Raw genomic sequence first — 22,205 nt, 5'->3', positions numbered from 1 at the left:
GAGAGAGACAGAGCATGAACGGGGGAGGGGCAGAGAGAGAGGGAGACACAGAATCAGAAACAGGCTCCAGGCTCCGAGCCATCAGCCCAGAGCCCGACGCGGGGCTCGAACTCGCTGACCGCAAGATCGTGACCTGGCTGAAGTCGGACGCTTAACCGACTGCGCCACCCAGGCGCCCCTGCATTGACTTTTTTTAACCTTGTTCTTTTTCTACACTTAGGCTAAGGTGTATTTGTTTTGCAAATGTTTTTACAGAAATATGCTTATTGCCTAGGAAGATACTGTATATATTTGAAAACATTAAAACAAAAACAAAAAAGCCTTGAACCTCTAATTCTTTTTCTTTTAGCTTGGGATGTGGTAATGTCAGCCAGACTTTTCAGAGCCCTGGCCGGATCTCACTGTATTTTATCAAAAGTGTATCAGTGCCAAAGACTTGCTCATCGAACGTTAAAACCGCTTAAGGAATTTGAGACTACAATATGCAGCACCATGACGAGAAGCCAGAACTTGGATTTATTCTTTCCTGAGACAGCAGCGGGTGATTTGAGTAAGTCCCAGGTCCTGGAAACAAGTCAGAAAATACTAAATACAAACATACTGTCTCCATTAAATGCTGCACGTTGCCAGGGTGAAAAAGTGCACCTTCCGACCAGGAAATCGTTTAGTACTCACAGGAAAGTGACTCACAAACCAAATCTATTAGGTTCTAAGTGGTTTATAAAAATATTAGAGCAGCAGTACTCATCTATATCAACGGAAACAGTTGTTCCTAAACAAGACTTTCCGCAAATCAAGAGACCACTGAAAGCGTCGAGGACCAGGCAGCCATCCAGGACCAACCTTCCAGTTCTCTCTGTGAATGAGGTAAATGTGTGATGGTGCCTTGTGCGTACAATCCTTACTTGCACTGTAATCGAGTGCCCGCTGCGCCACAGCCTTGCTGTGAACGTAAGAGATCTGGCAGCAAGGGCTTTGAAGTCTGATAGTAAAACCTGTGACATCCAAAGGGAATCAGCATCTTAATTTTAGGAATCGATAATACATAGAAAGAGGGGCACCTGGGTGGCTCAGTTGGTTAAGCATCTGACTCTTGATTTTAGCTCAGGTCTTGATCTTGAGGTCATGAGTTCAAGCTCCACGTTGGCCTCCACGCTGGGTGTGAAGGCTACTTAAATGATCATAATAATACATATAAAGGCAAAAATAGGCAATTAAATATAAAAATATAATTTATGAAAAGATTAGTTATTGGCCTAAGGAAACTTTGAGAAAAAAGACTACTGTTAAGTCCAGTGTTGGAATGGTATTATAAAAAACACCCATTAAACAAAATCAAACTGTAGAAATTCTTCATCAAATTTAAAAACAAAAACAAAAAACGGGCGCCTGAGTAGCTCAGTCAGTTGAGCGCCCAGCTTCAGCTTAGGACGTGATCTCACGGTTCATGAGTTCGAGCCCCACATCAGGCCCGTGCTGTCAGTGTGGTGCTGGCTTCAGATCCTCTGTCCTCTCTCTGCCCCTCCTCCATTATGTATGTGCGTGGGCGCGCGCTCTCTCTCTCTCTCTCTCTCTCTCTCAAACATAAACATTTAAAAATAATTTTTTAACATTTTCAGTAGCTTTGCAGACAGGTAAGCATTCATTAACCTGTGGTAACTGTATGGGATGGGGTAGTGAAATGACAGAAAGTGGGTATAGTCAGAAAACAGCGAGAGGTTTTTGCTTTTCTGGCCTTTAAGGGTTGAAGAGGGTGTTTTTATTCACTGTTAGAGGTTTGTGAGAATTTTTCAGATACAACTGCATTTCCCTTCTACGTGACAAATACTATTTAAGGTTAAGATCAAGCCCTTTGCTAACTTTTATACCTTGTATAGTACCCAGAACTGTGTCTTCTATGTAACAAATACTTACTAAATTAGAAAGGAGAGAAGAGAGGCAAAGGGATCTTTCATGTCCATGGTCATCAACGTTAAAAATGAGAATTGAGGGGCGCCTGGGTGGCGCAGTCGGTTGAGCGTCCGACTTCAGCCAGGTCACGGTCTCGCGGTCCGTGAGTTCGAGCCCCGCGTCGGGCTCTGGGCTGATGGCTCAGAGCCTGGAACCTGTTTCCGATTCTGTGTCTCCCTCTCTCTCTGCCCCTCCCCCGTTCATGCTCTGTTTCTCTCTGTCCCAAAAACAAATAAACGTTGAAAAAAAAAATTAAAAAAAAAAAAATGAGAATTGAGGGGCGCCTGGGTGGCGCAGTCGGTTAAGCGTCCGACTTCAGCCAGGTCACGATCTCGCGGTCCGTGAGTTCGAGCCCCGCGTCAGGCTCTGGGCTGATGGCTCAGAGCCTGGAGCCTGTTTCTGATTCTGTGTCTCCCTCTCTCTCTGCCCCTCCCCCGTTCATGCTCTGCCTCTCTCCGTCCCAAAAAATAAATAAATGTTGAAAAAAAAAATTAAAAAAAAAAAAAAGAGAATTGAGAATATTTAAAACAATCAGGCCTTCTGAATCTTTCAGAAAACAGGTTAGAATGTCAGTCTTAAAAATCTTGATTCTGAGTAGACCCTGAGCATGTTTAATTTGTGGGTGGGGGGGGGTTGTTGTTGTTGTTTTTACTGCATAATTCACTTCCTTCAAAAAGGTCGATAGACCTTCACTACTGATCCTCAGGTTATGACATTAGGATTGATTCATGATTTTTACTTTGGATTCTAGCTTTGTTTGTTTCTACTTTACTTTTAGGTTTGTTTGTTTATTTTGAGAGAGAGCGTACAAGTGAGCAGAGGAGGGGCAGAGAGAGAGAATCCCAAGCAGGCCGGCATGGAGCCTGACACGGGGCTTGAACCTACAAACCATGAGATCATGACCTGAGCTGAAACCAAGCATCGGATGCTTAACCAACTGAGCCACCTAGGGGCCCCACAGGTCCTGATTTTTTAATTGTATTGTTTAGCTTTGTGATCATTTGGGAAATGCAGTATTTAAGTGACAGATGACATGAAGTGTAAAAACCTGAATTCATGGCAGGTCCAAGAAAGAGGAAGATCTGGGGGTCTGGGTGGCTCAGTCGGTTAAGCGTCCGACTTCGGCTCAGGTGACAGTCTCACAGTTTGTGAGTTCGAGCCCTGCGTCGGGCTCTGTGCCCACAGCTCGGAGCCTGGAGCCTGCTTCGGATTGTGTGTCTCCCTCTCTCTCTGCCCCTCCCCCATTCTCGCCCTGTCTGTCTCTCAAAAATAAATGAATGTTAAAAAAAAAATTAGAAAAAAAGAGGAAGATCTCCATTTTGTCTTTTGTAACACCTACCAGCACAGAGAACAGTCTTTTTTTTTTTTTCTTTTTAGAGTGTGAGCAGGGCAGAGAGGCAGAGGGAGAGAATCGCAAGCAGGCTCCATGTTCAGTGCAGAACCCGACACAGGGCTTGATCCCACAACCCTGGGATCGTGACCTGAGCCAAAATCAAAAGTTGGATGTTCAACCAATTGAGCCACCCAGGTGCCCCAATAATCAAGTTTCTTAACGAAGAGGATGATATGGTCAGAGGTGTCACTTTTTTTTTTTTTTAATAAGTTATTGGTTGTAAACTCTCAAAGAGACATTATTTCTTTGGGCTGTCCTTCAACTTGGAGGCAGTTTTCTTGAATTCGTTTTTTTTTTTTTTTTTTTTTTTTTTTGAGGATATTTTTTCTGCTTCCAGGAAAGGATTTGAAGCAGATCTTCAAAATTTAACGTAGTTTTAAATGAGATAATGAAAGTATTACATTTGAAATGGAGCAAACAATTGACATGAACAGAGAAATAACTGTTACCTGGTGTGAATAATCTAGGTGAACATTTAGTTCTGAGAAGCCCAATGGTTAAAGAAGGGAATCCTCCTGGGTTATACTTTTTTTGTTCTTTAACGGGGAAAAAACCATAAAAATGTTTTATGAGGAACTATGGTTTTCTATCACCAAATTTAAGGAGTCATATACGTGCTGGGTTCTTAGATACAAGATATTATGTAACACAATAGGCGTGACCTCAGATGCAGTTTTGCAAAAACAGAAGCAGCATGTGGTCTCTCTGAAGAGCACAGGGAAATAATAGAAAATCTTATGCTTCTAAAAGCATTTATTTTTTCTTTAGTAACCTCTACACCCAATGTGGGGCTCGGCCTCATGACCCTGAGATCAAGAGTGTGTGCTCTTCCCAGTAAGCCAGCCAGGCCCCCACCTTGGAACATCATTTCTGATGATCTTACTCTTCATGGGCGAACGCAGTCTTGAAGTGTGGCTAGGTCCTATATCCCCAGGGCCGGAGACTGGCTTTTATCTGCCCCACATGGAGGGCCACCCCATTTCCACATGGACATCCTGGGGCTGGGGAGTCCCTAGTGGTGGGATAGCCCTTTCTCCCCCTCTGGACACAGACAGGAAGGACTCTGCTTTGCACCAGAGAGCAGGTGTGCTTTGTCTCATTCCCCCCACGTGCTCCTGACTCGCCCTCTTTCCTGTGCCACACAGCAAGCTCCCAGAATTGACTGAGTGAGGTTAGTCACTACCCGCTGTACTAGAATCAACTCTTTACCTGGTGTCATTTGCAGAGATCGAACGTACTAAGATTTGAGCCCACTTGCCGTTGGCTCGTAGTTTATCTTGGCAGCAACAGTGTTCCTTGTTGGTGCGTCTCATCTCAGGAAGAGGATGCGAGAGGATGACAGCCACTGCTCTGATCAGCATGGAGACGGGCACGTCCTTGTACTGCAGAGTTAACTAGTGGGTTGTTACTAATCGATGGGTTTTTTTGTTGTTTTTTGGGGTTTTTTTAGCGAAATATAATAGAAAGCATCAGAATGCATTAATCGTGGTAGAAATGAATACTATTTCATGAAATTTTTGTGTCACGTATTGGTATGTGTGCCCACGTGCATCTGTGTACTGTGTGTACAGAAGGCTTTTTCCCCGTGGGATGGAGTCAAGAAACTTAAAAGCTAAAGCATTGTCCTGCTGACGTAAAACGTATCTGTGTTGTATAACTTTTATCTACGGTCTATACATAACAGGAAAACATGCATTTTTCTTTTCGTATTTAGAGGCAACATTACAGTAATGCATTACTCTTCTTCAGTAGTAGAATGTGAATAAAAATAAGCTTTCTTTTTTAAGAAAAGTGTTCCATCAGAGTGTGTGATGCACTGAAGCAAGGATCGTATATAGATTTCTAGCCCCATCTGCTGGAACGTGTTTTCTGTGGCCAGCAAAACAAAACACATATTGAAACACTGTGGCTTTCTTGGCTTTCGGTTTTAGGTTTTTGTTTTTTTTAACATTTTAAAATAGAAAGGCCTACATTTAAGTGTTAAATCGAGTAAGTGTTTGAGGTTGGTTTGGCACATCTACGTAAGAACAAGTTGTTGATCCCTGTCCTAAAGCCTGAAATTTGTGCTCTCACTATATATATGATTCATTATAAAAATCCGGAAAAAGACGTATGAAAACGGAAGCTTCTCACAACATAACAATATATTTAATACGGAAAAAACGGGACTACAACACACTCCGTGGGCCTCTTTCCCTTTACCAAATGGATTTCAGGGCAATCTTGAAACTTAAAGCAAAGGAAAAAAAAAAAAAAAAAAGAAACTTACAGCAAAGGATATAAACCTAAAAAACGATTGATCCAGCAAATCAATCTGGAAAACTCTGTAAATCATTTATTAATGGAAGAAGCCATAACTTACAGAGAGAGTGAGTCCCAGAAGGCTTAAGGATACAGAAAGTAGTGTGGCAAGCCGTGTAAGTTTATGTGATGCTGGCCAGAACTTTGAGCCAAACTAAACAGGAGACAGGGAAAGAAGGAAAGGTGACAATCTTCAGAAAGTCTGCAAAAATCCTTGGAATGGCTAAGTAAAAACAGATTGTGTTTAAAATTTATTTATAATTTTTTGGAACTCAGAATGTATTTGCTCATGGAAGTAGTGACTGAATGCACTTGAGTGCACGTTAGTATGTGTTTTTAGCACGGACGAGTCCGATCAGCAACGAATGATGGTGAGGCAGGCAGGGACCTAGCGGGTGGGAGGGGCTGCGTGGACTGGAGAACTGGGACCACCTCCTCAGCTTTAGTGAATAATATATTCATTAGTTGAATTATTTCTATTCCTAATTATATTCATTCCTAATTATATTCTATTCCTATTATATTCGATAGTTGATTATTGCCAGATCTTCTACTTGGTCAGATCTCGGTGGAAATCTGGCTTTTGTGTGAAACCTCAATTTGTTGTTGAGGATGAATTCAAATCTTAAAAGCACTATATGGTCAGGGTGCCTGGGAAACTCCATTCAGTGTCTGACTTTGGGCTCATTTCATGACCTCATGGCTTGTGAGTTCGAGCCCTGCATCAGGCTCACTGCTGTCAGCACAGAGCTGGCTTCAGATCCTCTGTCCCCACCTCCATCCCCCGCCCATTCCCCCTCCCCCCCGCAACGCTTTCTCTCAAGAATGAATAAACATTAAAAAAAAAAAAAACACTATGTGGGTCAACTTTAAAAAACACTTTTTTTTTTTAATGTTTATTCATTTTTGAGAGAGAGACAGAGTGTGAGTAGGGGAGGGTCAGAGAGAGAGGGAGACACAGAATCCAAAGCAGGCTCCAGGCTCCGAGCTGTCAGCACAGAGCCCAAGGCGGGGCTCGAACCCACGGACCGTGAGATCATGACCTGAGCCAAAGTCGGACGCTTAACCGACTGAGCCACCCAGGTGCCCCAAATGTGGGTCAACTTTTGAGTTGGATAGTTCTCTGAGCTGCCAGTTTGCAATTCTGATTCTAGAACAGGTGGCTTCTGCCGTCTCCAGTACAGTTATGGGAAGATCCTCTACTGGAATAGTTCTTGGACTGAGGCCCCCTTATCTCCTCATCTTTTATCTTTTTTGTGCCTCCTCCTGCTCTTCTCGCTACAGCCCAGACAAAGTGTGTCAGCTGTAGTAGTCACACAAGTAATTCTGACATCCAACCTAATATCCTGTGATTTTGCTTAGTGAGTTTCAGTAAATTTGTTGGGTCTCCTGCCAAACACAGCCTGCCCACTGTGGCCTTACCTGGTTCCTGTTGGCAGGATTCCTTTCTTTCATGCAGCTTAATCTCCTGTCCTGTCAGCTCTTTCTAACTCCATGAAGCCTTAAAAGAACAGATAGTGTTAGCATTTCTAAGCCTTACGCACATAACTGATTTCCTGTACTCCAGTAACTATCTATACTCTGGCTGTGGATGCCTATGATTTGTGTATCAGCATGTGCTTAGCTTCATAGTGACTCTGGGAACCCGCTGATCAGTTACCCGTCTGTAAAAGGAGGGCTACGACATTTATCCTCACTTTCAACAATTTCTGCTTGTCTGACTTGCCTTTTTGGTTGATTTTAGGTTTTTCAGCTTGTGTGCTCCTTCGGGGCCTCTGTTTATTCCTCTGCTGCTTTAAAAAAAGTTTTTTTAATGTTTATTCATTTTTGAGAAACAGACAGAGACAGAGCATGAGCCTGGGAAGGCAGAGAGAGAGGGAGACCCAGAATCCGAAGCAGGCTCCAGGCTCTGAGCTGTCAGTGCAGAACCTGACGTGGGGCTCGAACCCACGCACCGTGAGATCATGACCTGGGCTGAAATCAGACACTCAGCTGAGTGAGCCACCCAGGTGCCCCTACTGCTTTTTAAATCACACATTAGAGTGGCACCTGGGTGGCTCAGTCAGTTAAGAGTCCGACTTTGGCTCAGGTCATGATCTCACGGTGCATGGGTTCGAGCCCCGCGTCAGGCTCTGCGCTGACCGCTCAGAGCCAGGAGCCTGCTTCGGATTCTGGGTCTCCCTCTCTCTGCCCCTCCCCTGCTCACACTCTGTGTCTCTCCCTCTCAAAAATAAACATTAAGAAAAAATTAACTCACACATTAGAATGGCATAACAGATTGAAGAAAAGGCAGGGCAGGCTTAAGCTGTTTCTTGAGTTTAGGGCCAGGAGTTAGATAACAGAAGTGGGAGGAGGAAAGGAATTAATATACTACTTTTCTGAAATTTTGTACTAGGAGCATAACAGGAAGGGAGAGAGTTTAATGGTAACATGAGTAACATGAGTAACTCCTAAGAGTAAATTCTGATTCAGTGACTGCTAAGCCTCTCTTAACCAGCAGTGGGTCAGACACCATACGTATCAAATGGCCGTAGAATCACTCATGTTCTGATCAGAAATATAAAACTGTGAACATATGAAAATTCGGATGTAAATTACTTGATACACTTGTTCACCTCCCGTAAATTTTGATGGTTTAAACATACCTGTACACACGGTAAGAATAACTATAATCTGTGATTCACCGTTTGTTTGTGCTAGCCGTGTTTCTGAGCACTTGATATTCATCAGCTTGTTTAAACGTCACAGCAGTCCTCTAAGTAGACATTTTGTCATTCTGATTTTCTTTTAACTTTTTTTTAATGTTCATTCATTTTTGAGAGACAGATGAGACAGAGCGTGTGTGGGGGAGGGGCAGAGAGAGGGAGACACAGAATCTGAAGCAGGCTCCAGGCCCTGAGCTGTCAGAACAGAGTCCGACGCGGGCTTGAACTCACGGACTGTGAGATCATGACCTGAGCTGAAGTCGGATGCTTAACCTACTGAGCCACTCAGGCACACCTGTCATTCTCATTTAAAAAAAAAAGAAAAAAAGTTATTCAAATTCTGTGAACTCTTTAAGGCCTGTGTCAATAGCTTTTGAACTTTATTGACTTCATCCCCTAGTGAGGAATGTATTTTACCTAAGACATACATAGATATAAATGACAGAAAACTCGATAAAGTAACATTTACCCTTACTATGAATGACGCACTGTAATGTTTTCTATTTTATTGAATTTAATTTTTTTAATTATTTTTTTAGCATTTATTAATTTTTGAGACAGAGACAGAGCATGAACAGGGGAGGGGCAGAGAGAGAGGGAGACACAGAATCTGAAACAGGCTCCAGGCTCTGAGCTGTCAGCCCAGAGCCCGATGCGGGGTTCGAACTCACGGACCGTGAGATCATGACCTGAGCCGAAGTTGGACGCTTAACCGACTGAGCCACCCAGGTGCCCCTTCAATTTCTTTTTTTTTTGAGCTGGTTTGGGCCAACCAGATCGGTAGCAGGATTCATGGATGGTTGTGGCTTTACTGCTCCCTGTGTGTGCACTGGGCAGACATAGGCCACTCAGATACACAGAATTTTTTGTTTAATACTAACCAGAGTAAAAAGTGCTGTACTTCATTTATAGATTTAAAGTAATCTCTGGGGGAGCCTAGGTGGCTCAGTGGGTTAAGTGTCTGACTCTTGGTTTCAGCTCAGGCCATGATCTTACGGTTCCTAAGTTCAAGCCCTGCATGGGGCTCCAAGCTGACAACGCAGAGCCTGCTTGGGATTCTCTCTCTCACCTTCTTTCTCTGCCCCTCCCCTGCTTGTGCTCTCGCTTGCTGTCTCTCAAAATAAATAAAAACTTTAAAAAAAACAACAATAATCTCTTCTGTAAAGGTTAGCAGCAAATTATCAAATGACCTTAAAATAATAATGTTTGTGAAAAAGTCACAGCAACTCAGGTTTGGAGAGACTGTAAATATCACGGCACCCAGGCCTATACGGTGCCTTAATCCTCTCTGTAACTTTGTTTTAGTCTGTATTTGCAACACTACCACCAGGGAGGGGGCAGTTCTGTTTTCTGGAGAGCCCACTCCACCTTTTTGATGGCTGGCGGAAGAAAGTCCTTTCACGGATTGGGCTGAACTCCATCTCCCTTTAGCTTCTTTTTCTTCACTCTCACCGTATGCCTTGTATGAACCTTTGAGACGTTTGACAAAAACTCTCGAGTGCTTGCTTTTGCAAAATGGAGTCCCCGAAGGCAATAGCCATCACAGACACTTCAACCTCTTGGTAACCCATGTCGTGCCGATCTTGCCGAAACAGGACCTGATGCACTGCACAGCGTTTGCAACTGCAGACGAGTATCATCTTGGAACTCTCTCTCAAGATCTGGCCTCCCACGGATATGTTGAAGTAACAAGCTTGCCTAGAGGTACATCTTGAACCCGGCCAAATATGTTAAAATGTATCAGAAAATAGTTTTCCTGTGATACATCGTAAATATTCATTTGTTTACGCTCCATTTTCTATTTAAAGGATGTATCACAAAAAAATGATGTTGAATCTCTTTATACAAATGACAAAGATAAGAAACTAAAATGTATTTACAGAGAACTTTTAGTTCTCAGAGTAAAATCAGTGTGATTTTTTAAGATTTACTTATAGGATCACTGTGACTTGGGATAATCAAAAGCCATGCACTTCATTTCTGTCGCATAAAAAAGTTGTTTTATTCTTACAGAAAGGCCATACAATTGATAGAAATGTTAGGGAGAGCCTTTAAAGAAAAATTTACCAGTATAATTCAGTACTTTTAAACTAACAAAATTAGCTAAAAGAGGAATACAAATCATATTAAAAAAGAGAATCAAAATAAACTTAACAGGATTTTAGGATAGTATCCCGACAGATTCTTGAAAAAAAAATAGCCTGTTTTATAGTAAAAAATAAGTAACTTAAAACACTCTGATGGAAGTTCATAAATTTACCACAAAGAAGCAATAATAGGTTGAAAACCTCCCTGCTACATAGAAGATTCTTCAAAGAGTCATTGACCCCATAAGAAACACTTGAAATGCCACCGTGCTCTTCTTTGGTGATCGGAACAGACTCTTTGTGCTGTTTGATGGCAGAAACAAACATAATTGGGGAAAACAGAGCTCTGTCCGGAGCCCCGAAGATAAAAAATTTTCCAGGTGTATCCTTGGCTGATCCCAAAAGCTGTCAGCAGGGTGACCTGTGCATTGCACTCTGGGGGACTTCTTGTCCCAGTCCTGTGCCCTGGGTCTTTTCCATTGCATTTATGTTGCTCTTGGCTACGTAGGTGAACTTTGCCCTCTGGAGGATATAGTGCTTAGGGATGTTAGAGCTGACCCAAAAAAGGTAGTTTGGATTTGGTCTTTAATCCGAACACCCCGTTCCCCAACCTCTACCAGGAGCTCTGAAGCTTTGTGGGTCCTAATTTTAAGTTAAGAAATTATATATAACTTTTTACATATTAGGAGTATACTTATTAATTGATACATTAAAATATGTTTATAACTTATGTTATAGAATATTTGTATACTTAGAAACATTAAGTGTACGAATATATACTTATTGATAACATGTATATTAACATATTTAATAATACGTACAGGTTAAAATACTCAGCTATAGGTGGCTACAGTGGTAGTTCTCATGGTTAACTCTGAACCCACATTTTGAAACGGTCATTATCTTTGTGTCTATACGTTTTCTGTTGTCCCACATTTCACATGATTTAAATCCATCAAAATGAGTACTTTGAGAATATTGAAATTATATTAATAACATATTTAAAGGAAGAGAATTTTGTAAACAATGTAATTCCTGAAACTTGGTTGTATTGAAACTAAGACTTCAATAATTATTAACCCGGACTAATGATTACTGAGTGAAAATGGCTGTCAGTGAGTGGTTTTAAATAGTACTAATAATAGTGCCTCAGGTGTTTTGTAAAAGTAATTTTTTATGGTCTTTTCCTTTTCACATATTAAATATTTTCAGAAACCTAAAAAAGATGGGCAGAATGTTATAGAACACTCAATGGCTTATGAAGGAATGATCATACGTACTTTATTAAAAGTTTCTAGGTGACTCATATACCTTGGGTCACTTTATGGTGGTAGCTTTTCACTCATTTATTTTATATCACAGATGCAGCAAATATTTTGGTGATGGGTGTGGAACATTCTGCGAAAGAAGGTGATCCTGGAACAATATTCTTCTTCAGGTAAGACAAGAGAACAGCTCTACTGGGAGATGGGCTTGTGGTCAGACACTGGTCTTTAAACTTGAGGGTGTACCTCCTCCCTTAATAGTAAATGTGTTCAAAATTTACCTGTGATTTAAACTTCTCCTTTAATTGTTATTTCATCTAGGAGACTTTGTCAGCTTTAGGAATTTTCTGGTGAAGTCTCTTATGAAACCGTTTTTTCATGGCTTGCCTTTATCTGTAAATCTAGATTTTTGTTCACTAAGAATACATAAAAGTACCTTGCCTTCCATTCATCTTCAGTGCCCCTTATCAGACTCATGCTACTACTCTGCTGTCTTTTCTTCTTTTTTCCTCCTTCTGTAGCTCTTTGGTTAAAGTTTTAGACCACCTTACCTCTCCAGAGACTTTAGCCTGGGACCCTGACTCACGTTATAGGTATTCATTTTATTTAAAGGTTTTTTTTTTTTTCTTTTTTTTAATATTTATTTATTTTTGAGACGGAGAGCATGAGCGGGGGAGGGGCAGAGAGAGAGAGAGAGGGAGACACAGAATCCGAAGCAGGCTCCAGACTCAGAGCTGTCAGCACAGAGCCTGACGTGGGGCTCAAACTCATGGGCCATGAGATTATGACCTGAGCTGAAGTCGGACACTCAACCGACTGAGCCACCCAGGCGCCGCTTAAAGGTTGTTTTAATACCAAATTGTCCAGAGTTGCTGAGTGAGAATGGTTATGATAATAGGAACCACTGAAAATAATTTCATATTATCCCCACAGCTCTTAAAGAAGGTCTGTTATTCTCATTTTGCAGCTGAGGTAACTGAGGGTGAGAGGGATTAAGGAAATTACCCAATTACCCACAGTCATGGGACTGTTCTGTGTAGAACGGAAACACAAGGAACATCGATAAGAACCCAAACTTTGATGAAATGTCTGTGATACCAGTCTTCGTAGTTGATAACTGGAGCTCCAGCTTGGTTCCTGTCAATGCCTTACCTTCCTTTTTTTTTTTTTTTTTTTTTTTTTTAATTTTTTTTTTTTTTCAACGTTTATTTATTTTTGGGACAGAGAGAGACAGAGCATGAACGGGGGAGGGGCAGAGAGAGAGGGAGACACAGAATCGGAAACAGGCTCCAGGCTCTGAGCCATCAGCCCAGAGCCTGACGCGGGGCTCAAACTCACGGAGCGCGAGATCGTGACCTGGCTGAAGTCGGACGCTTAACCGACTGCGCCACCCAGGCGCCCCTTTAATCTTTATTTTTGAGAGAGAGAGAGCATGTGAGCAGGGAGGAGCAGAGAGAGAGGGAGACACAGAATCCGAAGCAGGCTCCAGGCTCCGAGCTGTCAGCACAGAGCCCGATGTGGGGCTCAAACCCATGAACTGTGAGATCACGACCTGACCCGAAGTCAGACGTTTAACCGACCGAGCCACCCAGGCGCCCCTTTACCTTCCTTTTTTATGTATGTTTAAGTAATCTCTACACCCATCATTCAGCTTGAACTTAACTCCGAGATCAAGAGTCGTGCATTCTACTGACTGAGCCAGCCAGCTGGCTGAACCTTACCTTCCTTTATTAAGTGACTTAGGAGATAATCAAGAGTTCAACATTTGGTCCAAGTAGAATAGCATCCCCTTTGACTCAGGTGAGGAATTTGGTTGTCTGAGGGCCTCTAGATCGGCACCATCCAGTGGAAATACAATGCAAGCCACAAATGCAAGCCCCGTATGTAATGATACATTTTCTAGTAGCCACGTGTTTAAAAGGTGAAAAAAAAAGATTTACTTCTGAACACCGGTAACAATATATATTGTGCAAAATTAATTTTAATAATGTATTTTATTTAACCCAGCATGTCTACAATGCTGTCATTTCCGCATGTAATCAGTCAGTAATTAATGAGATTTTTACACTCTTCGTACTAAGCCTTTGAAACCCAGTGTGTGTTGTACATTTCCAGCATCTCTCAGCATGGACCGGGCACATTTCAAGTGCTCAGTAGCTCGCGTGGCCTGAGACCGCACCGCACAGCACAGCTCCAAAAGAGGGCGCTCTTTCCAGCCCCTCTCATCTGCTCTGAACTGCTAATGCTCTGGCTGTGGCTTAAGGGGCAATCGCATCCACCTTCTGTCCCCTCCACCGGCTGGTGGCCGCAGCTTGCTGCCCGGCCCCCTGCCTGCCATCTCACCCCACCGCCAGTCTGTGGGCAGGATCGTTTTTTCTCATCACTACACTCTCCTGCCAGAAATTCTGCGGAGCTTGACCAGACTCCTGTCATGGCACAGGATTGGCTCCTCCCTGCCTCTCCGACCTGATTGCCCAGTACTTGCCCACGTCCACAACTGCATTGCAGACAACTAGCTGTTTGTTCTGAGATGTTGCCCTGCTCCCTCACGCCCTCTCCCTGAGCCCAGGACGTTCCCTCGGCCGTATCGCTGCCTCTCGTTTGCTCCTTCGGCTAGCCCTGCTCGTCCGTGGGAACTGTGTCCTCCCGTGTACGTCTCAGCGTGTGCCCTGCATACCTCTCAGGGCACTCACCACGTGGGACTGCAGCTGGAGGCCTGTCGGTCTTTTCTAAGTTGGGAGTTCCGTGAGGGTAGGAACCAGACCATACTCATCTTTGTATCCCAGATGCTAAGCCCAGACCCACACATAGGCTAAGCACTTCGCTTAAGAAATCCTTGAAGAATGAGGGGTGCCTGGGTGGCTCAGTCGGCTGGGTGATTTCGGCTCAGGGCATGATCTCACAGTTCGTGGGATCAAGCCCCACATCGGGCTCTGGGCTGACGGCATGGAGCCTGCTTGGGATTCTCTCTTTCCTCTCTCTCTGCCCCTCTCCTGCTCATGCACACACATGCACGCTCTTTCAAAATAAACAAAAAAATATTTTCTTAAATTAAAAAAAAAAAAAAGAAATGTTTGAAGAATGGTAGGAAGCCACCGTATTTTTACCTGCCTTTCAATTCCACCTTTCCTTCCTCCAGGAAGAAAAGAGCCATACCTTTCTCTCTCTCTCTCTCTTGCTCTCACTCTCACTCTCTTTTTAGTTACTACCAAAAATAGCTCAGTGTGTCAGACTTCAGGAATCGAAACAAGTTAGACCTTAAATTCTTTCAAAGCCAGAACTAGGTCCAGAGGCCTCCTGTGGCTTCACTGTTGTCCAAGCGCTGTAAGGATGGGTGGCATTATTCTGTGGGCACTCTTAGCCATCTTTGGCTTTAATTTATATCAGTCTCTTCATTCCACAGCTATTAAAAGCATGATCCTTTATTCTTTTCCTATAGCAGAATCTGCCTAATGAGAGCTAAGACGGGTCTCAAAAATTTCCTTATTCTGATTTCTGTACATCAGAATTGAACAAGGTATGAAACAGTTCAGATCCATGAAATTATATAGTATTACAATAAGAGTTATTTATTCTGCAAACCATGTGAGAAATCATGAATTTGGGGGAGCTCAGGTTGTATCAAAAGCTCAGTAATAGCTCTTTTGTTTTAGCAAATCATCTAGGGACCATAATGTCAAATAAGTAATCACATTTGTAAAAATTGCCTTTGGGATATATTCTAGAAGCTACCTAAGCATGGCTTTACATATGGCCTTAACATATTCCACTGTTAATTGATTCTTTTATTCTTTTAAATCAGAGAAGGAGCTGCTGTGTTCTGGAATGTGAAAGACAAAACTGTAAGTATATATGAAGTATAAAAGTGTAAAAGTTTTTCTGAGAAAAAAATTGTTAATCATCACTCATTAATCTGAGCCACTGGAAGATGAATTAACAGGAAATCCACAGCTTACATGCTCTGCATTATGTGATTGATCCCAGAACGTTTGTCTTCTAAAATGATTATATTTTGGCTTATAAGTTTCCTCCATTTTCCATCCTCTGGGCTTATAGTAATTTGTGAAGAATTAGAACAGCCTAGCTACAACGCAGACAGAAAGTTAGTTACACTTTGTACATGATAATCTACAAAGTGAATCACAGTTCACTGGCATTTGACTGCACTGAGGTCTTACTTCACATCAAGTTTTCTAGAACTTTCTCACTCACAGGAAACAATTTCTTCATTATCTCGATCACAGTTTGTTTACTGTAACCTTCTTAGAGGTAGTTTGATAATACAGATCAAAGCTTCATATTTAACTCAACAAAGTTTTACATTTAGAATGTTATCCAGAGGAAGTAATTGCAGTTACGCATGATAAGTGATGTACAGAAATGTTCATCGGCGTACCGTTTACAGTAGCAAAATGAGAAATAACCGAAGTACGTAATGGTAGGAAGTTTGTCAGATACCTCCCTAGGTGATAGCGCAGTTCTTAAAAATTATGTAGAAAAATATCTGTTCCTAGGAAATTGCCTAATTAAATTTAAGAAGCAGATTATAAAATATAACCATTATAATATCAGGGTTAGTTAAAAAAATATGCCTCATAAAATCCCACTTTTACTAAAAGGAAATACACCCCCACTACACACACACACACACACACACACACACACACACACACACACACACATACACGGCGGTGGTAAGGTGGGGTTTCCTGAAGAAAAGGAAATATAAATGACTGATAAATATAAGAAAAATTGGCTGTTTGAAGTGGCAGAAATGTAAAAGGCTGGTAATACCCAGTATTTTTTAAGAATGCTGAGGACACCTGGGTGGCTCAGTCGGTTAAGTATCCGACTCTTGATCTCAGCTCAGGTCTTGACCTCCGGATCATGAGTTTAAGTCCCACTTTGGGCTCTGTGCTGGGCGTGAAGGTTACTTCAAAAAAAAAATGTTTTCTTAAATGTTTAGATTCTAAAATTGGAAAAACCGTTTTAGAGAGCAGTTTAGCAACATTTATCAAAATAGTAAGTGTACATGTCTTTTGATCTAGCAATTCCTGAGGACATAACCCCATCAGACCACAAAGATACATAAGGATGGTGCATTTGCAACCTTGTAATAGTGTCTCAAGAGTAGGAATAATCTGTGGACGGACATTGAGGAAGGTTAAATAAATTGCGGTTTCTGCATTAAGGAGAGTAGCACTGAAAATGTTTACATGCATAGTATGATCTAATTTTATACAAAAAAAAAAACCACGTATTTTTAAAAGTCTGGAAGGATATGCAGCAAATTAGGGTTTTCTTTGGGGATTAAGAATTCAGGAGAGCGGAGAGAGATTATTACTTTATACCTTTATGTTGTTTAAATTTTTATAAGTATGGGACTTACACATTTTTAAAAAGATTTCACAGATACAAACCGTAAAACTCGTGGTTTTCTTTGGGTTGTGGAACATGATAATTTTAATTTTCTTTATGCTAATGTGTTTTCTAAATGTGAAAACAAGTTAATATATTATTCCAATGAGTTTAATATCACAACAAATTTGCCTTTTCCTTAAAAACTAATCAGAAGAGCTTTGCACAGTGGCAGTGAGTGGCTAGTGAGGTTTATCCGAGGCATGATTATTGCTAATTAAAAACTAAACAGAAGAAACGTCACCAAACGTAATGACAAATGTTATAACCCTTAACACTATGACATAGTTCTGTACGGAGAGGATCAGGTATAATTTCAGGTTACTTACTTTTCATTTTCTTCTAGATGAAGCATGTGATGCAAGTCTTAGAAAAACATGAAATCCAGCCCTATGAAATCGCACTGGTGCACTGGGAGAATGAAGAGCTTAACTACATCAAAACAGAGTGAGCAACATTTTATCACGTGTACAAAAAGGGCACTTGGAATTACTAGACTGGAAGCAGTGGAGACAATAAACAACTTACACATTTGGAGACTCATTTTAAGAAAAAAAAGTTACTGGTACAGATACAAAGCCTAAACGATATAATAAATATTCGTAGGTAAACATAATTTTTTTAACTTGTCAGGCTACACGTAGTAGAGGGGCGCCGAGGTGGCCCAGTTGGTTAAGTGTCCGACTTCAGCTCAGGTCATGATCTCACGGTTCGTGGGTTCGAGCCCTGTGTCCGGCTTTGTGCTGTCAGCTCGGAGCCTGGAGCCTGCTTCGGATTCTGTGCCTTCTTCTCTGTCTGCTCCTCCCCTGCTTGTGCTCTGTCTCTCTGTCTCTCAAAAATAAATATTAAAAAAACAAACAAACAAAAACAAGTGGATAGCATAACCTTCCTCAAAAGTACTATGCCTTCATCAGAATGAACTTATCAGGTTATTATAGTAAAGGTCCTCATGAGTAAGTCCATTTTTTTCCCTGCTGGTTTTGAGTTTGGACGAGGGTGTGAATTAAGAGAATTACTTATAGAAATGGGGGTGTCTGCAGGAAGTGTGGGCCTGACAGCATCCTCAGAGAAGATGAGTGGGTAGGCAACATACCAGCTGATTGTCCTGTCTCAGCAAGCAGGGAAAGATGAAAAGATGTCAGAACAGAGAGAAAAGGCTGTGTGAACAAGATTGAAAGGCCTGGAGTTACCTGTCTAGTGGAATATGGAGAAAAGAATCCTGTGTATTAGAGGAAGCGATGAGAGCAGAGCTTTAGGAAAATTGGAAGAGACACCAGCAAGCCTTAGAAAGACCAGATGGGATCGGAGCTAAGTAATAATAGCCGGCAAAGGTGAACTACTCGCCCTGTGCCCAGCAATGTTCTAAGTGCTTTCCACGCATCCTTTCATGTATCCTGACAAAAACCCTCCAAATGACGTTAACTAGTTTTCGGGACGAGGTTCAGAGATGTTTTGTCCTGCCCAAGGGCACCGGACCAGTAAGTGAGGGCCTGGGCCCAGAGTGGATGCACTTGAAAGTGAGGACGTGAACCTGAGAGACACAACAAATGAAGAACTAATAGAATTTTATTAATTTTATTTTTATTTATTTATTTTTTTTTTAATTTTTTTAACCTTTATTGATTTTTTTGAGATAGAGCATGAACGGGGGAGGTTCAGAGAGAGATGGAGACACAGAATCTGAAACAGGCTCCAGACTCTGAGCTGTCAGCACAGAGCCAGTCGCGGGGCTTGAACTCACCGACTGTGAGATCATGACCTGAGCTGAAGTCAGACACGCAACCGACTGAGCCACCCAGGCGCCCTAGAATTTTATTAATTTGAGGGGCGCCTGGGTGACTCAGTCAGTTGCGTGTCCGACTTCAGCTCAGGTCATGATCTCAGGGTTCAAGAGTTCAGGCCCCACTTCGGGCCATCAGGCTCTATGCTGACGGCTCAGACCCTGGAGCCTGCTTTGGATTCCGTGTCTCCCTCTCTCTGCCCCTCCCCGACTCGAGCGCGTGCGCGTGTGTGTGCTCATGTGCTCTCTCTGAAATAAACATTAAAAAAATTTTCTTGAAGAATTGTATTAATTGTTATTATTAAGCACTTGGTCTTGTGGTTATGGTTCCCACAAACTTCCCTTCTGTGCTCTACTTCCCTATCAAACGGGTCCTTACTAGGCACCGACAGACATGTGTGCCCCTGTGCACGCACACGCACACGTGTGCACAGGTATTACCTTACGGTCTGTGGAGGAGTGAAATCCCCAACTGGGATCTCTTTGGATCCCAGATTCCATAATTGGGTTTTGTCAATTAGTTGTTTCATGAGTCCTGCCAGTGATTCCAGCTCTTGGCTGCCTTGTGCGGTGCTGTGACATTGGCCAAGCTCCTTCGTTAAAGCATCCTGTCGACTCCGCTTTCTTGTCTTTTCTTTCTCTCTCCACCTGAGCTTGTCAGCAGATTCTGCCTCGCTGCCCTCCTGTCTGGCCTCCTTGTCCACCGCTTTGTCCGTCTCTTGCCTCCCATCCTCTGTGATGGTTTACCCTCTTCTTTTCCTGTTTGCTTGTGACAGTATGTTCCCAAATTCACACCCTTTCGTCACTGCCCAGCCCCCCCAAAGTCCTCACATGTAACCTCAGTTTTTCACCGCTTCCCCATCTCCCTCGCCCTTCCCACCATGTCAGTGTGATTTTAGATCACAGTCTGTGTGTATGAGCAGCCTTTTATCAGTTAGCAATTTATTGTGATCATTGTATTCCCTTTCTACGAAATATCAAAACGTGCTTGCTGATTTTTGCTCTGTGGACTTCATATAAATGAACCATTCTCCTATTGAACGTTAATTTTTTTTCCTAGTTTTTTACTGTTAAACATTTAACCATAAAAGTTTTTCGTACACAGATCTTCCTTTGCATTTTTTATTATTTCCTTAGGATAAATTCCTAGAAATGGAATTACTTGGATCAAAGGGTATAAGAACATTTACAAGACTCTTGGTATAAATTGCCAAAATGACCTCTAGAAAGAGTGTAAAGTGACTTTTTCAAAATAAAAAAATTGAGGAAGAAAGAATGCAAAAAATTAAAGTGCTTTTTAAGATTTATACCTTTTTTTTTTTAATTTTCTTCTCACAGGGGACAGTCAAAACTTCATAGAGGGGAAATCAGGTTAAATTCGGAGCTAGATTTAGATGACGCCATTCTAGAGAAATTTGCTTTCTCAAATGCCCTTTGTCTTTCAGGTAAGTTATTGCTACTTATCCGAGAATATGTTGCATAGTTTTCATTTCATCAAAGGAAGCTTAACCATTTAGTAAGGATTTAGGCATGTTTCACAGAACACTCGGCAAAGCTTTAGCATTTCTTTTCCTCCCAAGAGAAAAGAACGTATAGTATACAGGGAACAGAGTATCTGCTGAAGCTGCTCATTCTTTATTAATTCTTTCAATAAAGCTTGCCCTCTCCAAAAATATTTTTTGTAGTATTGTTTTTCCCTTTTTGTCCCTCTCTTCTTCTATGTGGTTGTTACTCTCAGGTTGTCTGTAATCCGGGCAGAGAAAGCCCGCTGTGACTGGGCGCAGGCCTCTGTAGAAAAGTGCACCCAGTTCCTCACGGGAGTGGGACAGAGAGCCACAGTGGCTCTCAGTTTTTTCTGGGAGATCCATGCACCTGAGTAAAACTAGAAGTTCTCTGAGAGATTTGCAGCCATGCCTGGCATGGCCTGTCCACCGCCGTGGCTGGCTTGGCCTGTCCACCGCTCCCGGAGTCTTCCGGGACTCGTGAGCTTTACACACTGCCCCGAGAAGAGTAGGGGGCCCTCGAATGGCCAGGAAGGCCTGGGTCCTGCCCCCCCTGCACAGCCACACTTCCCTTCAGGGTGGACCTCATAGTCCTGGGTTTCTGAGATCCAGTGTTAGAAAGTCAGGAATTCTGCCGGGTGTCACTTTGGTCTGCCAACATGGCAGAGTGCTCAGTGCTCCCCTGTATGATGGTAACTATTCTTAAGTTTCAGTGTCACATTGTTAACACATGTGCTTCTTAAACTGGGCTGCAATGGCGGTAGAGGTCCTGTGCAATTCATTATGCGTTTTGTAGAAACAGGAGTATGATGATAAAAAAAAGTTTCATTGTTATTTTTTTCCCCCAGTGAAACTGGCTATTTGGGAGGCATCACTGGACAAATTTGTTGAGTCTATTCAGTCAATTCCAGAGGTAATTATACCAATGTTATGATTGTTTTCAAGGATTGATTTCTGTTTGGGAAAAATACAAATTTCCCACCCAGCAATATATTTAGGAGTGCAATAAAGTAGTAACAAACACTGGAAAACCTACACTGAATTTAAGCAAAAACAGAACACTCGTTACATATAAAATAAAAAAATTTTATGCTGTTTTTTTTTTGTTTTTTGTTTTTTGTTTTTGTTTTTACTTTTTAAAACTTAAAAGTCTAATTACTTTCTTCTGATGGTGTAGTAATTTTAATGTAACTGTATTTTTTGAGAAGTGAGCTCTGTCCCCTCTAAGGAATAGGATTATGACCAGTTTTCTTGATTGAAAAGTGTTTTGCTGAATTATGAGACAAATAGTGGCTTGAAAAATACATGTAAAGTTATATCAAAATACACTAACACTCATGTTTACTGTGATTTTGTTTTTTACTTGAATGAATAATTGAATTACTCTTGGGGTAAGAGGCCCTGCTTTCTCAGTAAGAGGTTAGGAATGTAGATCCTAGAGGTGGGACAAGGGAATGTAAAGTTTCTACTTAATAAGATTTTGAATTTCAAAGAGAAATGACAGAGTGGCATCCAAGACAGTCCTTTACGTGGAGTCAGTGACTGCTTTAGAATGTGCTGTTTGGTCCTGTGACTTGTTGGAGAGATATACATGTATGTACGTATGTATTTTTTTCCCTCCCAAATAGGCTTTAAAAGCTGGGAAGAAAGTGAAACTATCTCATCAAGAAGTTATGCAGAAAATGGGTGAACTCTTTGCCCTGAGGTAGAATTTTCTCTGTAAATAAAGTAATTTATATATTTAACAGTCTGAAGGAAACACTCCTGTAATTGTAGAATAAAAAGCAACCACGTACCCTTATGG

At 41.9% G+C, this 22,205-nt stretch overlaps 1 protein-coding gene and 1 non-coding gene across 3 annotated transcripts in view; both read left to right on the top strand.

Annotated features, from left to right (window-relative positions):
• RMND1 (required for meiotic nuclear division 1 homolog) overlaps positions 1-22,205 on the top strand; it is a 44,872-nt gene that overhangs the window by 5,720 nt on the left and 16,947 nt on the right. For both annotated transcript variants that reach the window (XM_086708131.1, XM_086708129.1), the window contains exons 2-9: positions 350-867; positions 9,945-10,053; positions 11,799-11,874; positions 15,504-15,543; positions 17,466-17,566; positions 20,238-20,344; positions 21,250-21,314; positions 22,030-22,106. In XM_086708131.1, coding sequence (XP_086564257.1) covers positions 364-867; positions 9,945-10,053; positions 11,799-11,874; positions 15,504-15,543; positions 17,466-17,566; positions 20,238-20,344; positions 21,250-21,314; positions 22,030-22,106 — 1,079 coding nt within the window. In that variant the 5' untranslated portion in view covers positions 350-363. The remainder of the gene's footprint in view (positions 1-349; positions 868-9,944; positions 10,054-11,798; positions 11,875-15,503; positions 15,544-17,465; positions 17,567-20,237; positions 20,345-21,249; positions 21,315-22,029; positions 22,107-22,205) is intronic.
• LOC112863042 (U4 spliceosomal RNA) lies at positions 17,277-17,422 on the top strand. The gene has a single exon (XR_003223863.1). It is a non-coding gene; the product is annotated as a U4 spliceosomal RNA (small nuclear RNA).

Source organism: Puma concolor, chromosome B2, assembly GCF_028749965.1.
Source record: "Puma concolor isolate L17-30 chromosome B2, mPumCon1.1.hap2, whole genome shotgun sequence".
NCBI classification, from domain to species: domain Eukaryota; kingdom Metazoa; phylum Chordata; class Mammalia; order Carnivora; family Felidae; genus Puma; species Puma concolor.
The sequence above is the reverse complement of the archived record's forward strand: the minus strand, read 5'-3'. Positions and strand labels throughout refer to the sequence as shown.